Here is a 24,846-nt window from a genome sequence, read left to right as displayed (position 1 = left end):
AAGTGTGTCTTTCATACCTCTCTAACAACCCGTTGGAGGTAACCTGGATGCTGGGAGCATTAGAAGGATGTGTCATGGTGGCTCATCCAAACACTCCAGCTCTCCTTCTGAGATATACAGAAGTTTCTCCCCCAGGGCACTTCCTAATATTTTTTAGCTTGATGGGGGTTGGAGTGCCCATGATGGTGATGCAAAAAATGAAACTCACGATACTCAAGGTTGCTGGAAACAACGTACATAATTTTACTTGAAAAGTGGAGCAGATATTCCTCTCTTCCTCCTCTCCTAGCATCCTGGCTGAAGGAACTACTACACATTCACAATATGGAAAACCCGGTAGCTGAACTGAAAAAAGACGATAAAGCCCAGCAATAGATGTAGCTCCTCTGGGACACCTTTTACTACTCACACCTTTGACCCCCCCTGCCTTCCTAATACCATCAGCAATTCTTTCTTTCCTCCCTCTCATCCTTTACCTATACCCTCTGCCTTTGAATTATGTTGACCCTTTCTACACCCTGTTCTCCAGCAGTCTCCCTGATTCTCCATTTTGCTTTCACTCACCCTCTCAGCAGTTGTTTCCCCTGATATCCCTCTCCTTCCGTTTTCCCCTCCCGCCACCTCCAGTTGTGATTTCTGTTGTTTTTCTTTTTATGTAAATCTTTAATTTAAAAAAAAATTATAATTTAAAAATTATATAACGTGTCATAGCTCCTCCGCTCCATATGGTATGCCATAGTGACCCCAGCAAATGTTCTGAACCCTACATTTTTTTGGGTTCACCACTCACAAACTATTATTATATTCTGGGGTTTCTTCAGACCTCAGACTATAATAAACAGAGGAATTGATTAAACATCAACCTGAATTACTCGCCTACAAGTCTGTGGGCCTCTTCCAGTCTTAGAAGTGTCATGGATATGTCTTTATGTCATTATGCATCAATATCATTATGCATTTTGGCACTGACATAACCCACGTGACCGTTGAGGTCCAAGCACAGACCTTAACAGTTTCTGATGTCATTACCTTCAGTTTTCAAGTGGGAGGCACGCTGACAGGGTGCCACAAATTTTTCTTCTAATTGCCACACTGTTGGCATAATAACAACAATATAAAACAAACAACCCCACAATTCTTCTTCCAAAAGCAGCAATCCATCTTGCATCATACTCACTTCACGGATCTCCTGCACTTATGCTCTGACACTTCCATGTCAACTACTAGTCTATGTACTTTCTGCTGCAAAGTGGGCAACCCAACATGGACATCTAACCATTGTAGCCAATTACTGGCTGCAGCGGTCACTTGTCTGTGTCAGTATGCTGCAGCCATATTACATGATCTATAGTGTTTTACATTTATACTACATGATTAGAAATATCAACTTTTACCTCTTAAACATAGATGATGGAGAAAGATAGGAGAGGACAAATCCACGCCTGGACTTTCAACGTATAGATTGTAATCTCACTAAGCTGTCCCATTGTTCTGACACCTGTGTTGGCACAGCATGGCATCACTTAGTTAGACTTTGTTGGTATCTATTTTCTTTGCATTCTCTAGTGTTATCTTAGCTAAGAATGTACTTGTACTATTATCAATCTGAGCTCCCTATGAATCAGTTATCTGAGTGCTCGGCACTACAGGCATTGCTGTATAGTTGGGCACTACATTACCTGTGAAACTGATTGACTTAATACCGTAATATGATTTGGTCAGAAATAATCCACCAATATACTGTAGAGCTACTATAAAATCAATAAAAAACAATTCCAAACTTAGAATGGCAATCTAGTATGTTATAACCATCAGATTAGAGGGACTCAGAACACCGGGACTCCTAGCTGTTATCAGAATGGGGGTCATGTGTGACACATATGGATAGAATGACAGCTAACACGTGTATCTGCCACTTCCTTTACACAGGGTATACATAGCCCTTATTCTTGTGATCATGGGGATCCTCTAATCCGACAGTTATCATGTGAATTACCAAAATAAGCAGAATATTTATAGACTCAGAGCGCTCACACGTTTGTTTTTATAATTTTAGAAGCACATGTGCCATGACATTTTAAGTGTACCGTACACATTCATTCAGTCCTCTCACAGAAATTTCCGAGACCTAAATCTCCTTTCTGTTCACACAGTCATGGAAATGATTACAGAAATGATGGTGCCCTATTTATGTCTATGGCGGATATTTACTTAGCACTATTTTACACACATCTCATTAAATTCAAAGGGTTTCTGTGAGAATCTTCCACTTTCCACTGAAAGTTTCCACTGAAATGTAACATATATTACATAGAAATATACCCATTATATTATGACTAGTACTAATGCATGAAACAGAACTGGTAACATGTAGAACTATGTATGTAGTGTGCCAGTCGGTCACTGTTAGTATTGTATTTGTATATTTTGTGTACCGTATGTAAACCCTCAAACCATGTAATATAATAATATACAGTTCCATGGAATTAATTTAATAATGTACAGCACCATGGGATTAATATAATAATGTACAGCACCATGGAATTAATATAATAATGTACAACATCATGAAATTAATATAATAATGTACAGCACCATGGAATTAATATAATAATATAAAGCACCATGGAATATTATAATAATGTACAGCTCCATGGAATGATATAATAATGTACAGCACCATGGAATTAATATAATAATGTACAGCACCATAGAATCAATATAATAATGTAAAGCAGCATGGAATTAATATAAGACCATGGACTATTATAATAATGTACAGCACCATGGGATAATATAATAATGTAAAACACCATGGAATTAATAATTTACAGCACCATGGAATTAATATAATAATGTAAAGCACCATGGAATTAATATAATAATGTGCAGAGCACCAGTGAATTAATATAATAATGTACAGCACTATGGAATTAATATAACAATGTGCAGCACTATGGAATTAATATAACAATGTGCAGCACCATGGAATTAATATAACAATATGCAGCACCATGGAATTAATATAATAATGTGCAGCACCATGGAATTAATATAATAATGTGCAGCACCAGGGAATTCATATAATAATGTACAGCACCATGGAATTAGTATAATAACGTACAGTGCCATGGAATTAGTATAATAATGTACAGCACCATGAAATTAATTTGATGTACAGCACCATGGAATTAATATAATAATGTACAGCATCATGGAATCAATATAATAATGTAAAGCACCATGGAATTAATGGTGCTATATAAATTATTAATAATAATAATAATAATGATAATAATGATAATAATAATAACAACAACAACTATGTATGCATTTAGAGACCTACTAAATTCCATTAGTGGATTAAGAAATGCAATTTGCATAGCCTACAATATGAAGTTGGAATAAAGAGAAAGAATGTATAAGCATCAAGTCACTGTATAACAGTGTAAAGAAACATAAAGACACAATATATTAACCATGAAGACGACAGATGTTTTTACATTTAGGGATAGTTTATTTCATAAACATTATGTACAAATTCTAACAATGATATTGGTAACATAGGATACTATTTACATTTACAAATTTCTTTACAAAATCATCTTTACACTTGTTTCCTTTATTTTATAAACTTTACGTGTGGAACAGAACATTTTTCTTCTCTAACATATATAAATAAATATGTGATGGCCTTGTCTTTAGCCATGCTTGACAATGAGTAATATTTCTAGAGTCAAACAGCTGTAGACACAGTAAAGGTCATTGTACTGGAGATTCTCTTTAATGATAAGTGAATTCTGCAGATAAAGTCAGAAAACGTGTGATGTGTTCCAATGAATCATGCCTACAACTGAAGACTTACATATTGACATGCACAACACGTAAAACACACAATAAGTAGCATCCGCATGTATACATTTACAGCTTAAATAAAATGTTAATATTACGACGTGCACTGGTTTATTCACATCATGGCAATCTCTGAGCTCCTTTGTGCATATAGTTACAACCATTCTGGCACTATAGTGAAAGGAAATGAATATAGAACATCAATGAAACGTGTTTTGTATAAACCAACACTGAAATGAGAGAATTTTGGCACATCAATTTAATATTAATTTGTTTCAGATAATGCATACTTATAAGGGTTATGTATAAAAGGTCAGATGAGTGTGACCATAGTGAGATCTGTATACTGCTTACTGTATGCATTCATATGCAGTAGGCGAACAATGTAATGTAATGGATTTCCCATGAAGGCAACTAGGTCCATCAGTGGTTTTGGCTATTGGAAATCTGTTGTTTAATTGACTTAATATCTCCAATAGAATGATATCATAATGATTTCACAGGTTATTGGGATACTATCACTCCTTAAGGAGAGTTCACCTTCACAGGCGTATGGAGACTTACAAAAAGCCGTTTTCGCTCCACTTGGGGGATTATGGGAAAATATACAAATCTGTTACATTTCTAGCGATACAATGGTACAAAAGAATAGTGTATTATTACTTAAGACACAACAATCTGTAAGTAAATGTCAGCCTTGTACAGGTAAGGTGCCTTCAATAGTGATTTCCGAATATTCAATATTAATGGGATCATTTTCTTTGGAATAACTAATGTAACATCGCATCTTACAATTTTTTTCTATGATTGGTTATGGTCTCATACTTTAAGAAGCACAGTACAAATGGCAGCAATAAATATTGTATATGAGATATATTAACTAGTGGCTGTCTTGGCTCTGGATATTCCTTACGTTATAAGAGTTACCTTACGGGTAGGGTTGAGCGATCGGGATCGGAAAAGATTGGATTCCGATCGGCGATCGAGTAAATTTCACGATCGTGATCGGAATTCCAACCCGATCTTTTCCAGTGGGATCGAGATCGGAGGTTATCTCAAGATCGGCTCAACCCCAAAAGTGACTTTTCCCATAGAAAAGCATTGACTAGGGTTGAGGATCGGGATCGGAAAAGATCGGATTCCGATCGGCGATCGAGCAAATTTCACGATCGAGATCGGGATCGAGATCAGCTGGAAAATGATCGGAAATCGGATTTTAAAATCGATCTTGAAATCTCAAGATTGGCTTAACCCTACTTACGGGACAATATGCAAATAGTGTCCTTTTGTTAAGATCCCTAACAATCAGCTGTAGTCTGTGGGTAAATCTGGCAACAAGTGTTGAATTTCCCCGTAGTGACGTCACATGGTGCCCATTCAAATTAAAGGTGGACAAGCAGGACCCGACAGATCTTGACGTTAGAAAACTCCTTGAAGGAAATATTCATGGGTAATCTGACAATCTGTATTACTTGATGGTATATATCCTGATACTAAGTATTGTAACTTATATCATTTGGGTATTTGGCCGCTGAAATTAAAAGCACCGCTTCCCGTGGTTATAGGTCAATAGCATAACATTTTCATTGTCTTATAAAATGATCTGTTATTAAGAAAAATATACAAAACTACAAAATCATTATATGTAGATGAGTTTAGTGAGTTACAATTGCATATATTTGCATAGAATAAGGACAATTATTTCCAGCCTGAATTTTATTTAAAAGCTAAAAAGTGGCTTAAAGTGTATAAAATGCGCAATCCCGAATAAGATTATAAGTCATGTGACCTTTCTGCTATATGTACAAAGAAACTATATATATGTACTGTAGAACTATCTTAGTGTTTAATAAGAAAGACAAACGTGTGTTCACGTATTTTCTTAGTATGTTTTTGTGATTACTTTTGTGTTTTTGAGGACACTGTTGCTATTGGCTTTTCTATTTGGTTATTTGGTCACTATATTCACATGACCGGGGTGAATAATGGCTGTGAAATAGGATAAAATAGTCTATTTTTTTTTTCACTACCATTTTTCCTAAGTTTTGGGATCCATTTTTACGAACCCTAAATAGGACATGTCAATAGATGCCTTGAAATCTATGTGTTCTAAAATGCCCTAGTGAATATAGTATATGTATCTACCGTTGGTTGGATAGTGTGCCCTTATTTTCAGAAATTATTACCTAGTATGACACAACCAGTTCTACACAGTCCAGTCATATTAATGTGACCACCTTCTACTTTTGACGTCAACGTTAAATAACCAATCGCAGAAGGCGCGTGTCATCAGCCATCTGGGTGCACTCATCATTGTGGAAGGCATGATGGACCAACACAAGAATGCAAATTGTTTTTCCTCAGGATGATGGCATCTACCAGCAGGACAATGCAACGTGTCATAAAGCTCGCAGTGTACGTCTGTGGTTCCAGGAGCACCAGGATGAGTTTACCGTACTTCTTTGGCCAGCAAATTCCACGGACTTGAACCCGATCGAGAATTTGTGGTACTACCTCGATTGGGTTGTTCGCGCCATGGATGCTCAATCGCGTAACCTAGTACAGCTGCCCACAACACTGGAGTGGGCATGGCTCAACATCCCAGTGACATCATCACAACATCCCCTCTCTTCCTGCATGTCTCACAGCAGTCCGCTCTGCAAAAGGTGGTTATTCTGGACATTAATGTGACTGGACTGTGTACTATTTCAATTGCACATTCGTGAATTATTACTATTGTTACTACTTATATCCCAAACATAATGCCACTGTCTTAATTCATATCTATCGTAGTCACTATGTTAACCATAAAATGAACCCTCAGCAAGTTAGAATCTAAAAAAAATGGGGTCTACATGCCAAAAATAATGCAACATAAATACTTGGATTCATATTCGTATATTTATCAACTTTCTAATTCACTATGAATTTTGTGAAATTGTCTTAAACTCCATATATTACATACATACAGAATACAAATAATAAGAGCGCTATTTCATGATGATCAACGCAACGCACCTTTGCAGTAAAATAAGCTAATATAAGCTATGCTAAACGAATTTATAAGCCAAGTTATATAAATAGTAACAGTGGTTAAATACACATAAGCAGATTCGGTGTAAGGGATTATTCAGATAAAATACATTACCGTTGGAAGACATTGTCTTGAAACCAGAAGATGTAAATTAAGAAACATAAAATTAAATAAAATAATAAATAATATCTAAATATTTTAGTACGACAGCCAATCCCGAAGCTTCTGGATATCACAAGATTATTAAGCAACATAAATGCACGTGAATTATTTTATGGCTGAATGGAACTTCTATAGGTAACTCATGGATTCATTTTATTCTCGCTATCAATTTGGTAAAGAAAATTATAAGTTTCCAGCACCATTGTGTAAAATGGCAGATACATATGGCTGAACGCTCTATTTCCTGTTATAGACACTTTGTTGCGGTTAGTACATTAGACCAGCATTCTTCAATGCTAAGTCTCATATAGTTGTTTGCATATCTTATTGCTTCTACCTTTTCTATACTGGCCTCATCCTGTTCCTTAATAATTATTTAAGCATCTATATTAAGCTGTATTTACAATATATAATATTCACAGAACCATTAACTACAAGGAATAAATGATGCACATAAAAAACAGAAGTGCCTTATAAAGCACCTTCCAATCTATGTGAAAATACAAGAAAACAACACAAGAGCTGAAAATCTATCCTTCAATATATGCTACACAATGCATACTGGGACTTGAGAAGAAGACACATTGAATATCCAGGACAGGTCGAAGTAGATAGAACTTCTTGTTATCTTGAAACTGAAAAAATCTCCAGTTCAGATTCTACATTGTCCTTCCAAGTGTACGTTGGTTATCATGCAAAGTTCCGATCATATAATTCTGGATACAAAACTTCAAAATTTTTCCGGAGATGGCTTGTAGTGATGAGGATGGTGATGCTTCATATGAGGCCCTGAAATACAAAGCATTCAGAATTTAGTGAACCAGAGTAAACTAAAAGTAATGCCTATAGATGTCCTCATCCATGTGCGGTATTACATATTGGTAGAAAGCCGACAGTGGGCTGAATTCAGTGCACTGTTGGCTTTCCCGATTCATGCCCTAGTGTTGGAGACCTATTTTTTTCACACTTTGCTGTTAGGGATGATTATCTAAAACAGAGAAGGAAGCCTCAGCAAAAGAACAAAGGCCCCTAAAGCCCTATTAAGCTAATTTCCATTAGAATAAAATGCTGATTTTTATGAAAATGGAGCTGCAATGCAGAATAAGAAAGGCAACTTTGGAAAGTATAGAAGGAGCTCTACAAGTTACTGGCATTAGTTGGATACCAATTATCCTTTAAATTGCTAGGATTCGTTTAGCAATATCTAATGCATTAGGAAAATGAATGATATAATCTGGTATCTTGGCAATGTCCCAGTTTCATCATGAAGGGACCCTGTGACATGGAAAATGCAGCTGAATCTGCAGGCAGCATGTTAAAGAGCAGAAACAGACTGATATAAATGATTGTGGGAAAAGAGTTTGCATAACCTTCAATTTATTCATTGAAATCTCACCTCTTTCTATACTAAGAAGTTAAGACGGAGGCCGACAGTGATAGATTGGAGGCTGTCAATGTTAGGACCACCTTCGTGGCTTCTCAAGGCTGAGGGGGAATTCACACGGAGTAAAGTGGAGCGTGATCTGGCACGTATACGGTATGTCAGAGTCTGCTCACTCAAAAAGATTTCAATGGGAGTTATGGGCGTATACACCGCGTAATTTTGCGCCCGTAATTATGCGGCCGCAAACTCTGACAAGCCATATACGTGCCAGATTACTCCAGGTGAATTCCCCTTAAATACTGAAGCCCCACGTTGCGGAAATGCAGTTTTTTTTAAGATTTTGCTGCAGATATTTAAACCAAAGCCAGCAGTGAATTGATCAAAAGGGAGAAGTATAAGAACTTTCTATATATTTCCCATTTCTATTGTAGCCATTCTAGGCTTTGGTTAAAAAAAAACTACAGCAAAATCTGCAACAAAAAAGTTGTGTTTCCGCAACCTCAGCCTCGAAGAGCAAAGATTTTAATAGAAAAATGATAGGTGATACTGACAAACCTATACATCAAGTTCCTTCTATCCAACCTACATACAGTATAGGAGAGCATTGTTCATGTTCACTTTAAAAAAGTAATCCAATTTATTAAAACTGATGGTCTATTCTTAAGATAGGCAATGAATTTTAGAATTTTAGACTGATAGGGGTCTGACTCTTCGCGTCCCTGCTGATTTGCTGCCTCAACACTTGTGAGTAATGCAGTTTCTTCATTGTGTACATCACGTGTTGGTGCTGTTAGCACCCAGAAAATCATAATTTTCATAACTGCAGTTCTTGGTATTGCAGTATTTTTTTTTTCAAGTGAATTTAAAAACTTTGGACTAATTTTTGGAATTGTATATTTTCTCCTACTACTGTATTTATACACAGTCCAGTCATATTAATGTGACCACCGCCTACTTTTGACATCAATGTTAAATAACCAATAGCAGAAGGCACGTGTCATCAGCCATGTGGGTACACTCATCATTGTGGAAGGCACAACACAAGTATGCATCTATCCTTGCGGACCATGTTCACCCCTACATAAGAATTGTTTTTCCTCAGAATAATGGCATCTACCAGCAGGACAATGCCACGTATCATAAAGCGCCCAGTATACATGCGTGGTTTGAGGAGTACCAGGATGAGTTTACCGTACTCCCTTGGCCAGCAAATTCCCTGGACTTGAACCCAATCGAGAATCTGTGGGACCACCTTAATCAGGTTGTTCATGCCATGGATGCTCAACCGCGTAACCTGGTGAAGCTGGCCACGGCACTGGAGTCGGCATGGCCAGGGGTGAACCTGGGCTTTCTGACGCCTGAAGCAGACGTCAGAAAGCCGCCCCCCCCCCCCCGGAGGAGGGGGTGGGGTCTCGAGAAATGGGGCGGGACCAATCGGAAAGGGGCGGGGCCGAGTGAAAGGGGCGGGGCTGCTCTCTGCCTGCGTGTGAGGGGCGGCCGCTGGAGCAGCGCTGCGTCCAGCAGGGCCGCCCCAATACACCACTCGCTTCCCGTGTCGGGCTGCAGACACGGTGACACTAAGCCAATCCAGGACAGCTTGTCCTGGACTAGCTTAGGACGGCAAAAATGCCGCCCTCCCGAGGCCCTGGCATAGCGCCGCCTGAAGCGGTCGCTTCAGGTTGCCTCATGGGAGGTGCGGCACTGGGCATGGCTCAACATCCCAGTGACATCATCACAACGTCCGCTCTCTTCCTGTATGTCTCGCAGCGGTCCGCTCTTCCAAAGGTGGTTATTCTGGATTTTGACAGGTGGTCACATTAATGTGACTGGCCTGGACTGTGTACATAATAATTATATCCATACGTAGTTACATACAAGTGGAAATATTATTTAAAAACACTTTGAAAATACTATTCTAAAATGACTTTCCACCTACTAGAGCAAAAAAACCGTACATGACATCCCTTATAGAGAAAAACAAAACCAAATGCCAACAGGGTGAACCAAATAGGTAGGTTTAAAGGTGAATTTAGAATCAATCATTCCTGGTTGGGTGCACAATGCCGTCTTTACTCTGCAAAGAATGTAAACTGAAGGAAGAATGTAACAAACACTGTTTTGGGCGTAATTGGCAATTACACCTCGCGTTCTGTGCAGCTGTGTACGATAATGGGACGCGCTCTCATCACCAACCTAATTGTTTTGCATCCCCTAACCGTTTTGTGTTTTAACATTCCAGAGAGCGAGACATGAAAGGTTTCTGGAATAGTTCCTTGATTTTTTTTATTTTAATTTTTTTTCAGTATTCTCGTGAACTTTTTTTAGGTGTTTTAAACAGGAAATCTGTAGTGAAGAACATGTGAAAAAAGATCACAACTCAATGTAAGAAATATATCATACAGCTTGCTGCCAAGAGGAATCATGACATAGTAAGATACAAATGTTATTCATGTCCAGATTGTCATCAACAAAGAGTTGAAAGAGCGGTAAGTCTGCCAGAATCTTGTCATCTCTCATAATCCAGAACATACTGTACAGCAGTGAGGTAGGAGCTTGTCTGTACAGATACAGAGCTGATGGGGCACCATGATCGAATAATAAACGTATACAAGGTTGTGTCAACCATCATTGAAGTCAATCATCCACCCACCTAAAGATGTCACCTAAACATGTGTTTGGAATTTACAATAAAAATAAAAATCTGAAATGATAGTCCTATTTCATTTGCAAATATGTGGTTCAGTTTGGGTTATCACAAATGGTATATTGTAGTATAGGTCTGTTACAAAAAAATGTGTCTATGTCAAGTCTAAAGACGGCCATATCCAACTCATCCAACTCCCTTATACACATGCTTGCCAAGCAGTCCTTGAGTACTGAATAGGAAAGGAGAGAGCCCAGCCAGCCATGCACAAAATGATAAAGGTTAAAATCCAACAGTATGATCCCTATCCCCCCAAGCACCAGTCATTGGGCCCCCCATGCACATCAGATGGTCAGCCAAAGATATATAATTTGTACGGGTTGCTTTATAGAAAATTTCTATCACACAGTACCTAAAAATGAGGTCAATGGACTCAAACAGGAGAAACCTCAAGTGTCTTATTTTTTAATCCGTACAAAATATTATATACAGATAGTAAATTAGAATTTCCATGCACTTAAAGAGGACCTTTCACCGATTTGGGCACAGGCAGTTCTATATACTGCTGGAAAGCTGACTGTGCTGAATTCAGTGCACTGTCGGATTTCCCAATCTGTGCCCTGGGTAAAGCGCTATCGGTCCCGGTATTGTAGCGCTTTACAGTCAGAAGGGCATTCCTGAGAGTTTGTCAGGAACGTCGTTCTCCACAGCAGCGCCTATCATGCTGTACAGTGTGAGTGGGGAGGAACGTCCCCTCCCCTCCTGATAATGCTCGTCTATGGACAAGTACTGTGAGGAGAGGGAGGGGGCGTTCCTCCCCGCTCACACTGTACAGCACGATAGGCGCTGCTGTGGAGAAGGATGTACCTGACAGACTGTCAGGAACGCCCTTTTGACTGTAAAGAGCTACGGTACCGGGACCGCTAGCTCTTTACCCGGGGCACAGATCGAGAAAGCCGATTCAGCGCACTGTCAGCTTTCCAGCAGTATATAGAACTGCTTGTGCCCAAATCGGTGAAAGGTCCTCTTAAAATTGTTACAAATTTCAATTACTTACGGTGAGGTATAGGGGGCAGTATATCTGGTGTCCTGAAGGTCTTTATTGTTGCTGGGCCTTCACCACCTGTTGTTAACACTTGAACTTCCAGTCGGTAAAGCATGGAAGGCCTGAGATTGTGGACAGTAAGAACATAATGGTCCTGTATGGAGAAGACAACATATATTAATCCTATGGACTCTTCAATAAAATAAAAACACAAACTGAAGTTTTCAAACTTACCGCTGGCAATATCTGAGACTGTGAAATGATACTGTTGGGTAGACTGTTCTGCCGGCTTTCTGTTGTGACTTCTGCCCACGTAACTTGGAATCCGGTCATAGGTTGAAGAAGATTTAATTTGGACAATTTCCATGCAAAGTGTCCGGTGATGTTACCCTCATGGACATTGAAAGACGCCGATAAGTTTTCAGGTTTTGCCAACACTTTAGCAACAACTTGTCCTGTAAGGAGCAATAACATTTCATGAATTCCAATCACTTACTGTATATATATATATATATATATATATATATATATATATATATATATATTTATGGATCCAAAAGGAAATAAAAAGGCTAACATTATGAGATAGAAAACCAGCAATAATTGTTATCAGATCAACCTGATGGTGCTTAAAGGAATTCTACAAAAATATATACCGGACAATATTTGGAATTAACCGGCAACATTTTCTTAATGCATTTCAATGTGGTTCCCGTGACCTACTTCACATGCAGCCTAAATAAATTCAATATGCTAATTCTACGAGAAATAGAGGTAACTTAATAAATAATGTATACATAGACTGAGTTTGTTTCTGCCTGGCATGAATATATAAATATCTACAGATGGGGTTTTTCGTCTACGCTGAATGTAAAATAGGCAGTATGGATATCTTTAAAAATAATATGAATGCTAGAAAAATAAATTTCGGCTTCAGTCAGAAAAAAGGTTCAGAAACAGTAATAAACCACGCCGTGGTCATTGTAAAGAATCCTATTAAGAATTATTCAGCCTTATAATATTTAGATTATAGGAAATCTTTGTGTTTTAGGGTCAGTTATTAAATTGGAAATTAATAAATTATTAAAGTGGTTGTCTTGTCTCGAAACTCATCTGCAAATGACCTATAAGGGAATGGTGTGTTAATAGAAAGGCGATCACTCTTTGGAGGATATTACTTTGGAAACATATGACACGCCATATACGACGTATACTGTACAGTCCATTTAATTTCTATAAAGCTGCATCATTTCTCCTGTAGAGGTGCTGCAGGAATAATAGGTACCTACTCAAGGACTTAGGCTTCCTTAAAGATGATGGCTGAGGTCCCAACAGTTAACCACTAGAGATGAGCGAACAGTAAAATGCTCGAGATTCAATATTCGTTTCGAGTAGTCCCTCAATATTCGACTACTCGAATCGAATATCGAACCCTATTATAGTCTATGGGGGGAAATGCTCGTTTCAGGGGTAGGCAACGTTCGATCAAATTACACTTACCAAGTCCACGAATGAGGGTCGGGCTGTATCCTCCGAAAAGTCTTCTCCGTGCAGCGTCCCCGCGGCATCTTCCAGCTCTTCATTCACTTTGCCAGGCATTGGGCCTGGGCAAAGCGGACTGCACATGTCCGCACTACAAGCGGGCATGCGCAGTCGGCTCTGCCCAGGCCCGATGCCTGGCAGAGTGAATGAAGAGCCGGAAGATGCCGCGGGGAATCTGCACGGAGAAGACTTCTAAAGGTAGGAGAAGAACCAGCGTTGATTGGCCAACTGTATAGCATTTGGCCAATCAATGCTGGTTCTGCATAGAACTTTTCCATTCAAATAGCAATTGGTACTCAATCGAGTAGGAGTATTTCGAATACCGTAGTATTCGATCGAATACCTGCTCGATCGAATACTACTCGCTCATCTCTATTAACCACCATTAATTAATTTTGGAATTTTGTTCTCAGACTCCACAAATGGACACCTAATTCGCTTTAAAAAGCAATTACTCATGGAAACCCAAGGACCCCATAGACTATAATGGGGTCTTCCGGGTTTCCGCCAATTTATGCTTGAAAAATGTGGAAAAATGCAGAGAGAAAAGCACTGTCTGCATGACTTTTCTCTCCGTGTTTTTAAAGTGGAATTGGGAACGAAATCCCCAAGGGGAGATCAGGTGTAGGTGTGAGCCTAGCCTTAAATGGGTTGTCCAGCTTCAGACTAATTTAATGAAACAATTGTTATTGTTTGTATAAGGAAAAGTTCTACAATTTCCTAATATAAGTTCTGTATCGATTAGTCATGATTTTCTAGATCTCTGCTTGCTTTCATTCATTTTGTTTATTTCCAGTGGATAAAAATCAGTCCATGGTCATATGATAAACAGTCCATGGTCATATGATATACAGTCCATGGTCATGTGATGAACACACAGGTGCACAGCTCACTACTAAGCAGATGTCTGATTACTGTGTTGCGAATGTAATGAACTGTGCACCTGTGTGTATATCACATGACCATGGACTGTATATCACATGACCATGGAGTGTATATCACATGACCATGGACAGATTTTTATCCACTAGAAGTAAGCAGACTGGCAGAAAGCAAGCTGAGACCTATAAAACGGTGAGGAAATGTTACAGAAAGTATATGGGAAAATCGGGGCAGCACGGTGTCTCAGTAGTTAGCCTTGCAGCACTGGAGTCCTGGATTTGAATCCTGCCAAGGACAACATCTGCAAGGGGTTTGTATGTTCTCCCCATGTTTGCATGGATTACCTCCCATACTGATAATGAAAAATGTAGATTTTGAGCCCTAGAGGGGGCTCACAATCTACATTTTAAAAAAGTATATGGGAAAGTTGTTGGACTTTTCATTATACAAATAATAACATTTATTGCCCAATATTGGTCTAAAACTGGACAATCCCTTTAAGGTATCCATTAAAAATCAACCTATTAAGTGAAAGTAAAAAATGAAGAATTGACCTTCTAAATAGACTATGCCGCCTGAAGGGGACAAGTTTGGAAATATATTAAGTCACAAATTGAAGAACCAGACAGGTTTCTCCAGAGACATTCAGGACCCTCCCGTGCACAATGGATGGCAGGGTGGGCATGGCCCCCTCAGGGGTGAACCTAGCTTTTATGCCGCCTGAGGCGGACGACAGATAGCCGCTTGTCCTGGACTGGCTTAGGTCAGCAAAAATGCTGCCCCCGGGGCCCGGCATAGCACTGCCTGAAGCGGTCGCTTCAGGTCGCTTCATGGAAGGTGCGGCGCTGGGCCCCCTTTATACCTGCTTCTAATCCAGTAGACCAAGACCGTTCTCTGGCCATAACAACGCATACTCTCTAATATAAGACACACTGCTGAGTTCTCATAGTCAAAATCCATAATCCCTTTCTTTGTTTCTTTTTGAGTAGCCTTCCAAATGCCAGTGTAATCTCAACTCCAAGTTTTCAGTACATTAAACATTTACATACACAAATGGACGGCTCTCCAGATCATCTTGGCATTCTCTAGTGCCTTTTACCATATGTCATTACCTTGTCTACATCTAGGAGGGACATGTTTATATAGAACTCAGAGTCATCTATGTAATTCACAGCAAAACGAGATCATAAAGAATATTTCCCTCTATTTCCTTTGTCTCCAGTATTTGTTCTGTGCATTATGTGTTGTTTCTGTAAGACAAATAATGTTCTGCAAGTTCTTCAAATGTATTTCGAAAACGAATTAACTCGTCTTGAGTAAGGGCAGATTTGCCAACAATGAAAGCCTTTACCAATATCTGGCAGGACTTCACAAACATTTCAGTGAATTACAGTAAACTTCAATGCTAAATCTCTGTAAAAGCAACAGGAGTATGAAAGCCTGCTAACTGAACTTCAACACCTCGCTACCCACAAAGAAAGTCTCTATTTGTTCTGAGCTTTTAGGTTTTTTTAAACATCAATTGGAAATGATTTGCAATAAAAGTAACTTGGCCGACCCAAAAATCTCTACCTTGAAGAGTTTACATTCCATTATGATACAGGGGAATCTATTCCAAGAACATCAAAGCGACATAAGTTTATTTTGTAATACAAAAATGTTCTTTGGGTACGGCCAGGTGTTTTTTCCTTTAGTCTTACATTGAATAGAGGATTTAAATAGAATTCTAAAACATAAATATGTAGATTGTTTAGGATGTTGCCCTTGTTAGTACCTTTGTTTCATTTTGTATTGGGCAATACCTTACCATATCATTAGAAGTGTAATGTGTTGCCATGAACAAGTACAAAAATAATTTTAAAAAATCAAATAACATTTCTAGTTACTCAAACACACTAGTGTGAATTAGGAGATACAATGTATTACATGACTTCAATGGGAGCCATTCAATGGGAGCCTGCTCGCAGAAAAAAGAAGCAAGCTGCCCCATCTTTCCGCAGATTCCGCATCTGCGGCGCAATACTCCCTCCCGACTAGGCCCATTCATGTAGACCTAATCCAGAGTGGGATTCCACGACAGTGCACCGGCATCCAGTTGCGGCTAACCTCAGGAGGCGTTTTGTGGAGCGGATTCTGAGGCGGATTCCCGCTTCAAAATCCACTCATGAAAACTCCATGTGAACTCAGCTTAAAGGGGCTCTATCATTGGAAAAAGTCATTTTTAACTAATCGCATCCTTGCATAGCCTTTAGAAAGTCTATTCCACACCTACCTTTAGTATGTAAATTGCCTCAGTGGTTTCTGGATAAGTCCATTTTTATTCATATGCTATTTAGACTCAGTGCACCATCGTGCACCCCATTTGCTATTGTTTCCTATGGGAGTATATGCACTGGCTGCTGCTGCTGATGACTCAACTTCCTGTTTGCACACACATAGGAGATAATAGCAGGGAGGAGGCTGCTGGGAACTTCCTGTGCTGGCTGGAGGCTAATTAGCATATGGATAAAAACGGACTTATTCAGAAACCAATGAAGCAATTTACATACTAAAGGTAGGTGTGGAATAGCATTTCTAAAGCCTATGCAAGGATGTGATTAGTTATAAATGACTTTTCCCAATGATAGAGCCCCTTTAAGGTTGCACAAGATTTGTCTAGAGCAGAGTTTTCATAGCAGACATTCCTTATCAGACCTGTCCATAGCGAACAAAAAAAAACAGCTGACATTGGCAGTTTTTTCTGCAGTTTCCACTACAATAGAGCAGTTGGCTTGGCTTTTATCCTTCACATTGCAAAGGCTAAAACCAGTGCCAGAATCAGAAACCATACTTGACAAAGAAGGTTTGTGTGTTGAGTTTTGGAAGAAGTGCATCAATGAGATTTGGGTAAATCTCATCCACAATAGTGTGTTTGACCATTTCACAGGGGCAAACCTGCTGCATGTATGCCTAGTGAATCCATGACCTTAACTCATTCATGCTGAATCCCTGCCATGTGACATAAACGCCACAATTTGCTGAAACGTCACAGCAAAGTGGAAATTCCATCCCCACTTTGTGATAAAATGCATACAGTGGACACGACGCAAATTACAAAATCGTTGCAGTTTTGGAAATCGCAACATGTCGATTATACCTACTGAAACGCCAGCGATTTCCCTACAGGTATAATGGAAGCAGAAAGTCTGCAGAAGAAACCTCAGCGAACATTGGTAATAGAGATGAGCGAACACTGTTCGGCACAGCCGTTCCGAACAGCACGCTCCCCTAGAAATGAATGGACGTAGCCGGCACGCGGGGGGGGTTAAGCGACCGGCCGCCAGCAAAGTGTATGTGCCAGCTGCTTCCATTCATTTCTATGGGAGCGTGCTGTTCGGAACGGCTGATCCGAACAGTGTTCGCTCATCTCTAATTGGTAACCACAAGTGAATGGAGGACCATTGTAGTCACCTACAGCTTGTTTTTCCTGTTTTACTTATAACAGATTGATATAGCGATGTCCTACATATTTCTAGGGTAGAAAAGAATAAAACCATACAAAGCATTGTAAAGATACACACAAAAAAGGGAAGTATAATATATTTTTATAGATAACAAAGCTAGATTTTCTAGAAGACATACGTAGTGAGGGAACTGGATTAGTAACAAGGATCTGCTTTTTCCCAGAAACAGTTCAACTCCTGGAACACGGGCTATGTCTAATATTGCAACCTTATATTCATTCAATCCCCGGATATGGCACTGATATAAATACACTTCTCATACAAACCCTGTGGCAAACACCATGGCCAAGCCAGTCATGTGATCTCTATTGATACAACTCTTAATTAAACAAAAATGGAGCAGCGGGGCGCCAAGACGCAAAACATAAACTTATACGATCCCGGGAAGCGGCCAGACTATTCCTTACCTCCTTCTGTTGGACAGTTGATGTGTTTGTGGTTTTTGCCTTTCAGCGCTGAACAGGGAGGAGTTGTGAAGAATATGCTTTCAGCCTTTAGATGGCCCTTAGATCTGGCCGGCTGTATTGTGACTTTGTATTTGCACGAAAATAATAACCCGGGTAGGATAATGTGATGATCCTGTATGGGGGAAATACATATGAGTCACAATCACAACAAGGGCAGGTACAGATAGACAATGGAGAGCTCTAATACTGATAGCCTGTGTATTTGTGCTGACATAATATTCTATTCTGAAACTCAACCATATTCTTTCACGTATCACTGACAACTCTTGGTCAAGGAAGTTGGTTGTCTTAACAGGCTCTAATAGTAAGTTGGGGAATTTATCACAAACATTAGGAGTAAACTAATATGTTGTTGTAGGCCGTGTTATTGACATAGTGACCCCACTTTTTGGTATCAAAGTACAATTTACTGCCATGAAAATTCAATTTTATTCTAAATTCATATATATATTTTTTTTTCATCTGCAGCTGTCACCCCCTACCATATCTAAGAGGTACTGATGTTACCCCATGTCCAGGTGCCTTGAATAGCTCATTTGGATACATATATGGATTTGACGTTTATTTTGTCAGTAACTGAATTGCACTTCAACACAAACAGGTACGTTGACTGTTTCACTAACAGCCCCTGCAATAGCATATACAGTACAAGGTTTAGAAGAGATTTTGATTCTAGTAAGCTCCCTTTAGGCCGGGGCCCCACGGGACGTAAATGCCGCGATTTGACCACAGCGGAGACGCTGCGAGAGAAATCACGGCGTTGTACAGTGCAGGCAAAGTGGATGGGATTCATGCGAATCCCATCCCCACTTTGCGGAAAAGATCACAGCGCGGACACGCTGCGATTTGCAAAGACATTGCGGCTTTGCAAATCGCAGCATGTCAATTATATCTACGGAAACGCCGGTGGCTTCAATGAATGGATGCACCCGCATCCAGTTGCAGCTACCCGTTTTTTGGTCCGGAAACTGAGGCGGCCTAGGTACGTTCACTGCGCCACTAACAGCTCCTGCAATAGCATATATGAGGTTTAGAAGAGGTTTTGATGGTAGTAAGCTCCCTTTAAAGTGCTCAGCACCCCTGACATAGTGGTTACTAGTATTCCCACAATATATCAATTTTGGAGCACCTTTTTTTATTTAACAGTTACAGACAGTGTAAGAATACACTTTATCCTATGAGAAAATATACTGCAATTATTGTATATGTATTTATTTCTATATATTATGTCAGTCCCAGCCTGCGTCTCCCGTGCGGTACACTGCCGCCTTGCTTACAGTAGGTTGTGTGTAAGTCAGAGCATTGAGTGCTGATCTCTATTACTGCAAGAATAGAATAGTTATCAATGACTAAATCTAATAGTCTGCAATAAGCGGGTCCTGGAAATCCCTTATAGGGAATGTAATATTACTACTGTTTGAGAATCCAACCTTAAATGCTACAGCAGTGTACAATATACAGAGCAGTCCTGTTTACACTGTGGGTGGCTACTAGCATGTTCTGGAAGGCCTGGCTTCTTTGGCAGTGTATTATGAATCACCTGGGCTGCACTGCATCAAAGTGTCTTACTTCTTACAGAAAGCAGAATTCCCATGACGTGATAATAGCCGGTATAGTGCGGCGTGAATGGGAATGTGCATCCAAGCAAAACAAGCAGGGTATTAGAACCAGCATAAAAGGCCAGCTTAGGATACACCAACAACGCCTCTACCAAATACTGTATAAATAAGGGAGTGCTATTCACATCCAGGAGGCTCATGCTTGCTAATGTTGTCACATGGCAGTAGCAAATAATTCAAGGGCAGGATATATATCAAAGGGCTATATGAGGACCGAGCGCAGAGCGATAATTCAGAGCAAACACCTTCTGTGCACAATGTGAATTAGATTTCCTTAACCTCCAGTAATTTTGCATAACTTTGAGGTTTTGTTTGAAGCCACTTTACATAGGAAATTAGAGAATTGTAGTGATTTACTGGGTAAGGCTGGATTCATATCTGCAGTGGAGTCTCAGATTCTGCCTTAAATCCTTCCAGAAGGAGTTTTCTCTTTGCCGGATTTATACCCAGTGGAGCCCATAGTCTTTTAAGCAGACAGGGTCTCTGTCTTTTGGGTCCCCATGTAGAATCTAGTGTAACTAAGGATGATTTTTTTTCACATGACTCTAAGGCTGGTCTTACACAACCGTAATGCATTTGCGGTCCGCAAGTTGTGATTAGCAACACTAGTTGCTGATCATCAACTTACACTCCGCAGATGTCCGTGAGCTGCCGCACTCGCCCATAGAGTTCTATGGGTGAGTCCGTGCAGTACCGTGAATTGCAGCCATTGCGGACATGTTCCAAAAAGTGCAGACCTCGGTTGCGGCCCGGCACACCACGGATAAAATATCCGGTGGTGTACGAGGCCGCATTGACTATAATGTGTCCACAAATGGTCTGCAATTGAAAACCTTCAATTGCGGACCATTTGCGGACTTAAACTACGGTCGTGTAAGACCAGCCTCAGGCCTCGTTCACATCTGCGTTGGTATTCCGTCCGGGGGAGTCCGCATGGGGACCCCCAGAACAGAATACCAAAGGCAACTGTGCAGTAAAGGCACACGGAGCCCATAGACTATAATGGGGTCCGTGTGCTTGCCGCCAGATTTCCGCACAGAACATGCGGACAGGAAAGTAGTTCACAATCTATGGGGCAAGCATATGGACCCCATTATAGTCTATGGGGTCCGCGTGCTTTTACTGAACAGCACTTGCAATTGCGTTTGGTATTCCGTTCGGTGAACAATGGGTAACAATGGCTCATTTTAAGAATTTCTTCACACTAGCTTTTGGGGACCCCATCCCCCATTCTAAGTAAAAAGACGGAGCAATAAGTCCTGTAGGCAAGACATTTCTCCACCGATTTCAGGCGGAATAGGGCTGAAACCCAGTGGACCTCATTATAGTGTATGGGGGTTTCTCTGGATAATCGCTTTTTAAACAGATAGGGTTTCCATTTTTCGGATCCCCAAGTCAACCTGAAAAATGGAAACCTCAATGGTAGTGTGAACCTAGTGTCGGATAGCTATATGCAACCGATAAATTGACGCAAAACCTGCTGATTTTGGATGTCAATTGAATCTGTGTGGGAGTCTCTTGACTACCCCCTAACAGAAGATGTCAAGGAAGATATCAACTACCTAATCCTTTTGATCTTGGATTCCTTTTCATTTAAAACACATACTATACCAAGCTGAGTGTGCATGTGAATGAGAGGTTTGGGAGCGATGCTGTGTCTACAGATACCTAATGTCTATCGCCAGCTTTAGTCTCCATCTTCTGACCATGATACTCCACAACAACTGTTGTTTTACACTAAACCGAACTCCAAAAATCAGAGCGCAACAGGTTTCTCAAGAACACTTGAATCCACTTCACCATACCAAGACTTACAAACAGGAATGATCTAAATGTATGAAAATCTAATTTCTGAAGCTGGGTCATTGGTTTTCATTAACTCATCCCATTGAACGATCTATGTTCCTACTATAATGTTGCCAATCATATCTTACTTGGGTTACAGATTTCTCAGGTCCTTTGGTTTCATTGTGTGCACACGATTCAGGAATCCACTGTACATGATAAAGTCTCAAAAGAGGATCTGAATTAAAAGAAAAAAAGTAACCATTAGTTAGCCCATTGTATTGTTATAAAATTTTACTGACGACATGAATCATTCAGCAGTCTAAATAGTTAAAATCACAGGGAAGTTTTTTTAGATTAAAAGTAGTTTTTTTAAACATTTTAATTTTCTATTTCTTATTTAAAATATCCCTGTGGGAACACTATGGAGCATTATAGTGTGGGGCTCTGGAGAGCATATTATATTGTGTGGGGCAGTGTGGGGGGCATAGTATACTATGTGGAGATACTATGGAGCATTATACTGTGTGAAGACACTATGGAGCATTATACTGTGTGGGACTCTGGGGAGCATATTATACTTCGTGGAGATACTATAGAGCATTATATTGTGTGGGATTCTAGGGAACCATATTATACTGTGTGGGCCAGTGTGGGGGGCATATTATACTGTGAGAAGATACTATGGAGCATTATACTGTGTGGGGCTCTGGGAATCATATTATATTGTGTGGGGCAGTGTGGGGAGCATATTATACTGTGTGGAGATACTATGGAGCATTATATTGTGTGGTACTCTGGGGAGCATATTATACTGTGTGGGCCAGTGTAGGGAGCATATTGTACTGTGAAGAGATACTATGGAACATTATACTGTGTGGGGCTCTGTGGAGCAAATTATACTGTGTGGGCCAATGTGGGGAGCATATTATTCTGTGTGGAGATACTATGGAGCATTATCCTGTGTGGGGCTCTGGGGAGCATATTATACTGTATGGGGCAGTGTGTGGAGCATATTATACTGTGTGGAGATATTATGGAGCATTGTACTGAGTGGGGGCTCTGGGTATTGTACTATGTGGGATCCCTTCACTATTTGCATTGCACAGTATCTGGTTGATAGCAGCTGTTACAGGCTGCAATTATTTTGCATGGTGATTATAAAACAGATACTGTACAATATAAATAATGAAGGAGCCACAGTGCTAAAGTGTATCATAACATACCATACATACATGTATTGCAATGTGCCTCATATGCCGGCCGAGTAGACATGACAATTTTAATTTCTATTGATCTCTATCCTCTAGTAAGGTAAGCATTTCCATCAACATTTCTAAGAAAAAGATAAATATTGAGGATCTTGTGTTGGCAGTTTTGAATTTTTTTTTATCCATATCTCCAAACCAGAAGCAAATTTTAAAATTTATTGAAATCACAGCACTTACATATGTCACAACATCACAAAAATCAGGAATCTAAGACCTATGACCCTTTAACTTCCTGGCAAACCAGGTGTCTCCAGTCCTCATTATTCATCTGACATTATTTAGCGCTATATCTTATGTGCTCTTTGGTGCCCTGGTACATTTCATCATCTGGATGACTGCAATCCATAACAACAGGTCATGATGTGATCGCAGAGTTCAATCCCTAACTCTAAAATAATCTTCCTAAAGATAATATGAATGCAAAAAATGAGCTAGTCTGAGTTGTACAGAGCAGTAATATAGCACGTATAGAAGCAGTGTGTGCTGTAGGTTCCCAATGGGAGGTTGTCCTGATAGAAACCTTGGATTTGCATACATTTAGCACCCATGTTGCAAAGTATACTTTGTGGTATATATTTATTTTGCTGGACATCTCTGTGCAGTCTGCAGAACTAGTCCATGCAGTAAAAAGAAAATAGAAACCCCGGTGAATACCATCAAACAAAGACCAAAATTTGGTCGATAAAATGGGAACTTTTAGGTCTATTTAACATATACCCGATAAGTTTTTTGGCCCATATGATACATTACATTTCATTGTAGAATGAAAAGGTTCTAACAAAGATCCTCTCCCCTAAAATAATAAAGTGCTATACAGAAACATCATATGACAGAACATGGAGTGTATTACGAGTCTTATTCCAATATCCAAGTCATGGTGATGAGTCAAGTAGTAGTGTTGACCAGTATTAGGTAGGGTACATTACATTTTTTGTCAAGGGAATCCATTCTAGTCCTTGTACAGTATATATATATATATATATATATATATATATATATATATATATATATATATTTATAGTGTGCTGGATATTCTTATGACAGTTGTGTTGCACAACCATTCTACAAGGGTCTATCCTTAGAGTCGGTCACCCATTAACCAACTGATATCTCTAGTCTATAGATGTACAGACCTGCCTAATTCTGACTCCAAACATTGTACAGATATCAGCTGTCAGACCCCCACCCCCTTTCTCATATTCATGACCTATCCTAAGGATAAGCCATCAATATGAAGCCTTGGCCAATCCCTTTAATGGCTTCTACATCTGCAGTCAAGTGTATCTACAGCTTTTTAATGTGATCTGTGCCTTTTGAATATGGAAGTCAGTAAAATTAAAATGCTTTCGACATGTTCAGGTCAAGCACTGGCTTTCTTCACATGCCTTACTGGTTAAAAGGTAAGGTACAAAGGCAGAAAATTTACTGCCAAGCTCAATCTTTCAATGTCACGTGAAATCAGATATTTATCAACAACTTTGTACTTTGACTTATATTAATCCTGAAGCAAGTAAATCCATCATGAATATATAAAGAGATTGATAAAAATTGTTGGTAATTTAATAAAGCTTTGAAGCTTGCACAGGTTGTTTCCATATGTGAACATACAAAGGACTTAAGGATCTTCACTCTTGTCTGATCTGATAGTCTTGTCAG

The 24,846-nt window shown here is 39.6% G+C and overlaps 1 protein-coding gene across 1 annotated transcript in view; it reads right to left on the bottom strand.

The window, feature by feature from the left end:
• Positions 1-3,514: 3,514 nt before the first annotated feature.
• ANOS1 (anosmin 1) overlaps positions 3,515-24,846 on the bottom strand; it is a 141,696-nt gene continuing 120,364 nt past the window's right edge. Inside the window, exons 10-14 of the mRNA XM_075263649.1 lie at positions 22,069-22,157; positions 18,456-18,627; positions 12,356-12,576; positions 12,134-12,275; positions 3,515-7,837 (exon numbers count right to left, since the gene is read on the bottom strand). Of these exons, the coding sequence (XP_075119750.1) occupies positions 7,779-7,837; positions 12,134-12,275; positions 12,356-12,576; positions 18,456-18,627; positions 22,069-22,157 (683 nt within the window). The 3' untranslated portion in view covers positions 3,515-7,778. The remainder of the gene's footprint in view (positions 7,838-12,133; positions 12,276-12,355; positions 12,577-18,455; positions 18,628-22,068; positions 22,158-24,846) is intronic.

Source organism: Leptodactylus fuscus, chromosome 2 (genome assembly GCF_031893055.1).
Source record: "Leptodactylus fuscus isolate aLepFus1 chromosome 2, aLepFus1.hap2, whole genome shotgun sequence".
Lineage (NCBI taxonomy): Eukaryota > Metazoa > Chordata > Amphibia > Anura > Leptodactylidae > Leptodactylus > Leptodactylus fuscus.
This window is presented reverse-complemented; position numbering and strand designations above follow the sequence as displayed.